The 8,614-nt window shown below is 35.5% G+C and overlaps 1 protein-coding gene across 2 annotated transcripts in view; it reads left to right on the forward strand.

Moving 5' to 3' along the window:
• aclyb (ATP citrate lyase b) overlaps positions 1–8,614 on the forward strand; it is a 35,802-nt gene that overhangs the window by 14,070 nt on the left and 13,118 nt on the right. The window contains exons 11-16 of one of the 2 annotated variants that reach the window (XM_016537990.1): positions 1,604–1,758; positions 2,318–2,411; positions 3,658–3,699; positions 5,992–6,133; positions 6,323–6,491; positions 6,952–7,056. In XM_016537990.1, the coding sequence (XP_016393476.1) occupies positions 1,604–1,758; positions 2,318–2,411; positions 3,658–3,699; positions 5,992–6,133; positions 6,323–6,491; positions 6,952–7,056 (707 nt within the window). The remainder of the gene's footprint in view (positions 1–1,603; positions 1,759–2,317; positions 2,412–3,657; positions 3,700–5,991; positions 6,134–6,322; positions 6,492–6,951; positions 7,057–8,614) is intronic. The other variant, XM_016537991.1, reaches the window with a different exon arrangement.

Raw genomic sequence — 8,614 nt, forward strand, 5'->3', positions numbered from 1 at the left:
TTGTCAAAATAATCAGTAGATTACTTGATTACCAAAATAATCATTAGTTACAGCCCTAGATTAGTTAAAATATTTCTAAATACAACTGCATTGTTTTACTTTTTGTAATTAAAAGACAAATATTGTTTCATTGAAAATTTCTTAAAAATAGTATTAAGATATTGTCTCGTTCTAGTGAACCAAGTATCTGTATTTTGTCTCATCTCGTGGTTTATTGTCACACCCCTAGTGTCGATAAGCGGTGATATAGCTCATAATTTTCCAAGTGTATGATATAGCTTTCATTCTTCAGGTCAACCATATATTCATGAGAAAAAAAAATCAGTTTGAATAAAGAAAGCAATAACTTTGCCATAATGTCCTTTCAATGTTAAAGTTGCCACAGTCATTGCATGCTTTGCATGTGCTGTCCCGCCCCGCCCCCGGGAAAAAGTTCAGGCTCAGGATTTTTTTTTTGCTTTAACCCCTGAGTATAGTAATACAATCTTTCATAGACATTCATTTAAACTCAGTCAATACAAACAGCATATTATTCATGCATTTGACTTGTAGGTTTGTATATTAAGTTGCTCAAGCAAGTGGCAACACATTTAAACACAGCATATAGCCTACTTTTCTTATTAAAAGTAGGCTATCACAAACATTTTAAATTAAAACTCACCACTGACAGAAACAGTCGGCTCTCCTGCCTTTTCTTTTGCATTTAAATCTTTATTACAAGCAATCCCGCGGGTCTTAAAGAACTTAGTTTTTCTACCTCCACAAGTGCATCTATTGTGTTGCCTTGTTTATCTAAAAGTGCACTTTTCCCTTGTTTTAAATCTAGCCAAAAAGCCACGTGTTGACTGTAAAACACAGTAGACTTTAATTATATCAATTAAGTGTGAAATTACTACATTTCCGTGACAATCCATGTTTATTTTTACCGCAAATAATGCACTGTCACTTTAATTCAGCGTGTACAGCACAGCAAAATTAGACTCGGTCAATAGACAAGCAAATAGACATGCACCGCTCCTGGAACGCACTGCCGGACCTCAACCACGTTCAGTGTGAACGCTCTAATCTGTTAACATGGATGCGGGAAAAATATGCACCACATACACACTGCAGATGGAGTATGTGTGAAACAGGCATCAGTAGATGAACCACAGAACTTTCCACTCTCATCTGCACTTTTATGGGATTGCTGTCTTGCACTAATTTGCCCTGTTTAGTAAATCTTTAGTAAATATTAATTTCCATCTATTTGACCCATTCATATGGATTTGGGACAGATAATTGATAATGATAGGGCGCTTTATACCACTAACAGCAGACACAGTCTTACATGTCTGTTCTTCTGTGTAGGCCTCAAACAGATCAGAAAAAGTAAAGATGTATTAATTATTAATTTTACTTCCAAGTTTGATTGTTAGCCATTAGGTCAATCTGTGATGTGTAATAATTTCACTATACTGTATGTATTCACTGGTCAAATCTGAACATGACAAAATGTCCCCGTGTTCAATAGTGTATGATGTTTAGAGATGTCCATTCACACACATGTAATCTCATATTTCTGCATCCTTTTGTTGTTCTGGTTCCCTTTTCGTTGCAATAGGAAAGACTACTGGAATTCCCATCCATGTCTTTGGCACAGAGACTCACATGACTGCTATTGTTGGCATGGCACTGGGTCATCGACCAATCCCCAATCAGCCTCCAGTGGCAGCACACACTGCAAATTTCCTGTTGAACACCAGTGCTAGTGCAGCTGTAAGTGTATTTTTATAGTTTATCCCAGTGGCTAACATGTAAACGCATACAGTGTGTTTTTTTTTTCTAGTTCCGATGCAATACATTTTTTATTAGATTTGGCCATTTGTGGCAACATGAGCAAAAGCGACCATGTGTGAACTTACAAATGAGTAGCACATGATGTAGTGACCACCAAAGAGAATGAAGACATTGGAGTACATGTGATCCGTCTTTTGAGATACTGTAGTCAAGTGTTGGCAAGATGGAGAAGTTTATAGCAACATTTCTCATAAACATTACATGGGCACATAAAATTCTTGCCATTCTGAATTCATACAATTCTGATTCATACATTAATGTTCATCTCATACATGTATGTCTGAGTGCATCTTTATACTACAATGACAATTTTTGTCATATACCATATTGGATTTAGAATACAGTTTAAATTCAGTGCCAACAGCAGAACATATCACAGCTGTTATATAACTAAATATGTTGTATTATAGTAATAAATGCTAAAATTCAGTGGCCCACAAACCCTTTCAGAAGTTCGTTCATTCTTTCTGTCTTCCAGATGCCAGCAAGAACCAGAAATACTTCATTCTCTGAACACAAACTGACCACTAGTGTCACTGATGGCATGACACCCACAGCAGGTGTTCCACGAGGTATTTAGAGCTCAGCTGAGGTTTAATATCACAGTCACAGCAACTTTTTAAGAGAACTTTTGAAGAACACATTCACATTTTTAATTGATTCTTTAACTGTAGCTCAATTAAAGGTGCGCTAAGTAACTTTGTTTAGCTACCACCACAAACCAGTAACTTTTTTTTAAGTCAAGATCAAGTAGAATTTTTACCCTAGAGGTTTCTAGATTCTTTTACATTTTTTGCACAAGCTTGACATTTGACTTTTATATTTATTTTAAAATATTAAAATTTTTAAACATTTACTTAATGTTCATAAAATGTTTTATATGCATTTAAATGTTCAGTTTGTTTTTTTAAATGATCAAGGTGTTTTTTAAACATTACTGTGATGTTTTAGTTTAAAAGGCCGATGTAGTTTTTAAAACAGTAACTAAAACTTGTCATTAAAAGAATATTCCGAATTCAGTACAAGTTAAGCTCAGCTGATAGCATTTGTGGTGTAATGTTGATTACCTGAAGTAAATGGGGCCAAGTGGAAGTAAATGGGACCAGCTTTTGGAGGAAATGTGAAGCTTATCATTTAGAAACACTTATATTATTATTTGAGCTTAAAAGCTGTTTAAATCATATATATATATATTTATTTATTTATTTTTGTATTATTATTATTATTTTGATTTTTTTTGCAGTTTTAGAACTGTATTTTTTGCATTTGTGTAAAATTGGATATCTTTAAACCGAAAAGGTTAGTGATTTTTTTTCACACTAAAATCATGCATCTTGGAAAATTAGCTTTGAAGCTATATTTAATTAGTTGAAAATTACTTAGCTGCATACAATTGATTATTTGTATCTATTTTATAAAGTAAAAAAAAGTGTTCAATAGCATTTTTTCAGTGTTGAAGTTGATTGTTTATTTATTATTTCTTTCTATAGCTGCCATTAGTTATGAATTGTATTAGAGTGTGGTGATAAGAAATATGCAGAAATAATTACACACTGCTCATGAATGCTGTGTGAACCAATAATAAGATTTTGGGCAGATTTGATAAAAGTACAAACAATTTATACAGTGAAAAGTTACTTACTGCACCTTTATTTTTTTTTTTTACTTTTCTCTCTACATTTACCTTCTGTCTTGTTTTTTTTTCCCAATGTTTTTGTTCTGTTAGTCATTTTTAATTATTTTAATTTCTCTTTCATTCTGTCTCTTTTCTCTCCTCATGCTGTCATATTTTCTTTCTCTGTTCATCATCATAATTAGTTTCATGGTCTGCAATAGCCATGTTTAATGCAGTGGTTAAAGGTAAGAGCTCAGGGCTGGTCAAGTGTTTAGTGCGTTTCTTTGCACAGTGTCATATGTTGGCATGGCAGCAGTTATTAATCAATAATCCAAGAGGTAGTTCTGGTCCTCTATTTTGATTGTTCACGAGTGCTGATATTCAGAATGAGAATATTACAAATTTAGTCTGACAAAAATGTAGTCACTTGGTTAAGCCTGGGACTGTTGTCTCTCCGTAACGTCAGCCCAACTTGCGTCTATGTGCGTTGCATGTGAGCAGCAAAAAGCTGCTTTTAGATGTTTTTTTTTTGTTGTTGTGGAAAAAAGCTGTATGCAGGCCATTCATTTGCTGTTCTGATTAAACTGCATGCTAACTTCATCTAATTATTTGTCATTGTCTGAAACACATTCACAGTTTACCTTACAACCTGAACAAGTGTAGGTACAACAGGTGAACTGCCAGCTGTGGTATGAATACTATGAATTCCAACATACTAATCTTTTCACATATTGTTTTTCACCTACTTTATAATAGTGAAGTATGCCTATTCAGATGCAGCCTATGACTTTGTGGCACATAGGCATAGTAAATTACCAGGAGGCAATGAATAGCATTGATAAGAGAAAGAGAGATTGAGGGTAACACTTTATTTCGATAGTCCACTTTAGACATTCTATTAACAGTAAGTAACTTTGCAACTACATGTCAACTAGCAGTTAGTAGAGTATTAGTAGACTGTCTGCTTAATATCTTCTAACACTTTCTTTGTCAACTTATTCTATTAACCCTAAACCTACCCTAACAGTCTACTCTGAGAGTTAGTAGACATGTAGTTGCAAATTAATGAGAATTAGTTGACATGTAGTTACAAAGTTACTTATAGTTAATAGAATGTCTAAAGTGGACCATCGAAATAAAGTGTAATCAGATTGAGGATATTGAGAAGCTCTTACTCTTTTGGTGTTGTTTGATAAACACAGTACAATACAAAAATCTGTTTAGGATTGATTAAATAGGTTGAATGGCTGTTTGAAAGCATAAATAACAGAAATGGAATGTTGCATAATGCTGTTTTGTGTACCGGGATAACTAGCACATACAGTATTTGCATTTCTATAAGTGCTGCCTAATATAAGAGTGAATTTGCATTAATTTTTTACTTGCTGGTCTAATATCTTTGAGAAAATATGAAAAACTTAGATTTGGCTGGACTATATATGTATATATGTGGACTATGTTGGGCGATATGCTCAATTTTCATATCGTCCTATCGTCAGCCTGCGAAACTCCGCTGTTTTAGCGATGACTCATCTGAACGCCTCTGATTGGCCATTGCATTCATAAGCATAACATAATCGTGTGTGATTGGTTATAACGCGCAACACTGTTAAAACGCAGAAAAATAAAAATAATGGAACAAATAAGCCCCAATATTAATTAGATAGTATTACTAACCTGATAATAATAATAATAATAATAATAATAATAATAATAATAATAATAATAATAATAATAATAATAATAATAATAATAATAATAATAATAATAATCGTCTTGCTATCATCAGTGGCATCAGCCACAGGCGATATCTCTGACTATCGTCGATACACGATACTATCGTCTATCGGCACAACCCTAGCTGGACTTAATAGGGCCACTTCCATATTTTGAAAATATATTTAATATTGTCAAAAGTTTAAAAAAAATTATAGTACTGTATATATTTCTCATATATAGTGTCAAACCCAAAATTAATCTAAAATTGTTATACTTTTAAGTAAGACATTATTATACAATACCTTGATTAAAATATGCATTTTCTTGTCTGTCTAATTCTCATTTTCTGTATCCCTTTTCCATGTTTCTTTGAGTCTTGTTTCCATGAGTCTTTTCACACCCTTATTGATGTCATTTGTTTTTTGTTTGTTTGTCTTTTTTTTTTTTAGACACTCAAACTTAAGGCATATGAAGCAATAATGTAAAAAAAAAAAACTCCTCATTCTGCATGGTTGAACTAAATGGTCTTTATATTTGCATTTGATTTATGGCAGGGGTTCTCAAACCTCTCCATGAAGTACACCCAGCACTGCATGTTTTGTATGTCTCCCTATATCTGACACACCCACTTCAGGTCTTGCAGTCTCCACTAATGAGCTGATGAGTTGAATCAGGTGTGATAGATGAGGGAGACATACAACATGTGCAGGGCAGGGGGTACTCCAGGACAGGTTTGAGAACCACTGATTTATGGCATTAAGCAGGCAAATTACTTTGAGTGGAATTTAAGTCTAACGTTTGTCTCTCTACCCCTTTAGCTAAAGCCACGACTCTATTCAGCAGGCAGACTAAGGCAATCGTGTGGGGCATGCAGACGCGGGCAGTTCAGGGCATGCTGGATTTTGATTACGTGTGTTCACGTGAAGAACCCTCTGTTGTCGCAATGATCTACCCCTTCACGTCAGTACATTTAAAAAGAACCTTAATGCTGAATGTCTACCATCAAATTTAATGTAACTTGCGCAATGTCTAATAGTTGGTTTATTCTACTCATTATGTGGCACATAAGATTGTAAAATGTGATTGGGGATTGAGGGCATGAGTCGGTTTTTATGATTTTTATATTATGTGTGTTTGTGTGTGTGTCAGTGGTGACCACAAGCAGAAGTTTTACTGGGGTCATAAGGAGATCTTACTTCCCGTCTATAAGAACATGGCTGATGCTATGAAGAAACATCCAGATGTTGATGTGCTCATAAATTTTGCCTCCCTTCGCTCAGCTTTCGACAGCACCATGGAGACAATGCAGTATCCTCAGGTAAAATCCTATATTGACAGCCCAGCATTTCTGTTAGCTGGTAAATAAAGCTAATAAAGTTTTTTTTATTTATTTTTATTAAAGAATGGCATCCAGCTATGATAATCTCTGAAGCCTGTACAGAATCATATCAATTTATTGCCACATTGCACATATAAACAGAGACCAACGCTGTTATGTTCGTATTTGCAATGCTATAACTGATATTTTGTGTGCGCGTAAATATATTTGTGTGCGCTTTGCGTGAGAGGCGTCAATTTCATTATATAAGTCGCTTTGGAGTTGCAGCACGTTTCAAATGCAAAAAAAAAAAAACTCAACCTATGTTCCTGAGAATACGGTGTCTAATGTATTCCTTTCCCATTTCAGGCTAGTGGGCACCACTGTTCGTATGACACGTTGGTATTCAGTACCTGTAGCTTCAACTGTGGGTATAACCATGGTCTTCTTGTTTTATCAGATACACACTATAGCTATCATAGCTGAAGGCATTCCTGAAGCTCTGACCTGCAAACTCATCAAAACAGCCGATGAAAAGGGTGTCACTATCATTGGACCTGCAACTGTGAGTGTTTCAAATGTTTACGTATTTTATAACTATATGTTTTTATAGCTGAATATAAACATTAGCATAAATCTCAGGAAGCATGGAAAAACTTGTTCGTGTTAATATTTCCTTCCAAAATCAGAGCTTATACAGTGGGTATAGAAAAGAATCACCCCCCTTTAAAAGAATCACATTTTGTTGCTTTGCAGCCTGAAATAAAGACGGACACAGTTTTTGTTATATCTCGCTGTATTTACATTTCAGTGCAACTTATAACATCCAAGTGAAAGATGTTATACACCAACATGTCAGAAAAAAATAAATAAATAAAAAACCAGAATGACTGAGTTGGAAAAAGGATCACCCCCTCCTAAAAATGACTTGTAAACTCAATCAGGTGTAGCTAATCACCTTCTCAATGGCACACAAAGCCATTTGACTTACAACTGTGATCAGCTGTGATCATTTTGATTAGCTCAGCATGAAGGGCCTGTTTACACCTGGTCATTTAATGTGTTTTCACTGATCGGATATCTATCGGATTTGTTAAAACCACATAAATGTGTCGTCGCAAAATGGATTTAAATCCGATCTTCAATTCCCGCATTATATTTAAGTTCACGTCAACGAAATCAAAAGATAAGCGCTGCATTTTATTAATTATCAGCTCATTTCAAGATCAAAGACCACAATAGGAGAGCGCGCGGCATCAGCACTGGAAAGATAAGTTTGTCTTACTACTTTTAATGAAGATGATTGTGTGTTGACTGTCTGTGTCTTACTTTCAGTTTCATTCATGGCAGTTTGAGCATCGGCTTGCTGAAGAGATACTCAGCTACTCGTCTGCAGCGATGCGTGTTGCATTAGCGCAGTCTGACTAATGCCATATAGCCTATAACATGCTCTCACACGTTTATTATTTTAAAATTTTGGGAGGAGTAAAATTTACATATGTGGTTTCAACAACCAGATGCATTTACACTTGTCGAGTTTCGTCTGGAATGCGGCCCAGACCACCTCCTGAAGTGGTTTGAGTGATCGGATTTATATCCGTCTTGAATGCGTTTCGGAGGGCATTTACACTTGGTCTTTTCACGATCGGATAGCTATCCGATCAGAAAAAACGCATGAAGTGACCAGGTGTAAACAGGCACGAAAAGAGCTTTCCTGAAACATTTCAGTCCTTGGTAGTGCAACTGAAGCAAACAATCAACAATTGGTGGTAAGTCACTGTCAAAAGATCTCCGGGATAAAGTTGTGGACAGGCACAAGTCAGGAGATGGATACAAACAAATTTCAAAGGCTTTATCAATGCCTAGAAGCACAATAAAGTCCATTATTAAGAAGTGCAAGGTATTTGGTACAACACAGACCCTCCCTGGATCAGGACGTCGCTCCAAACTGGATGAAAAAGCCAGGAGGAAACTGGTCAGAGAGGTTACAGTTGCAGGTCATTGTGTGCATGTGATAACAATATCTCACATTCTCCACAAATGTGGCTTGTATGGGAGGGTTGCAAGAAAAAAGCCACTCCTCAAGAAAGGCCACATGCAGTCACGACTGAGCTTGAAGATTC

This window comes from Sinocyclocheilus rhinocerous, unplaced genomic scaffold (assembly GCF_001515625.1).
Source record: "Sinocyclocheilus rhinocerous isolate Xijiao unplaced genomic scaffold, SAMN03320098_v1.1 scaffold3201, whole genome shotgun sequence".
NCBI classification, from domain to species: domain Eukaryota; kingdom Metazoa; phylum Chordata; class Actinopteri; order Cypriniformes; family Cyprinidae; genus Sinocyclocheilus; species Sinocyclocheilus rhinocerous.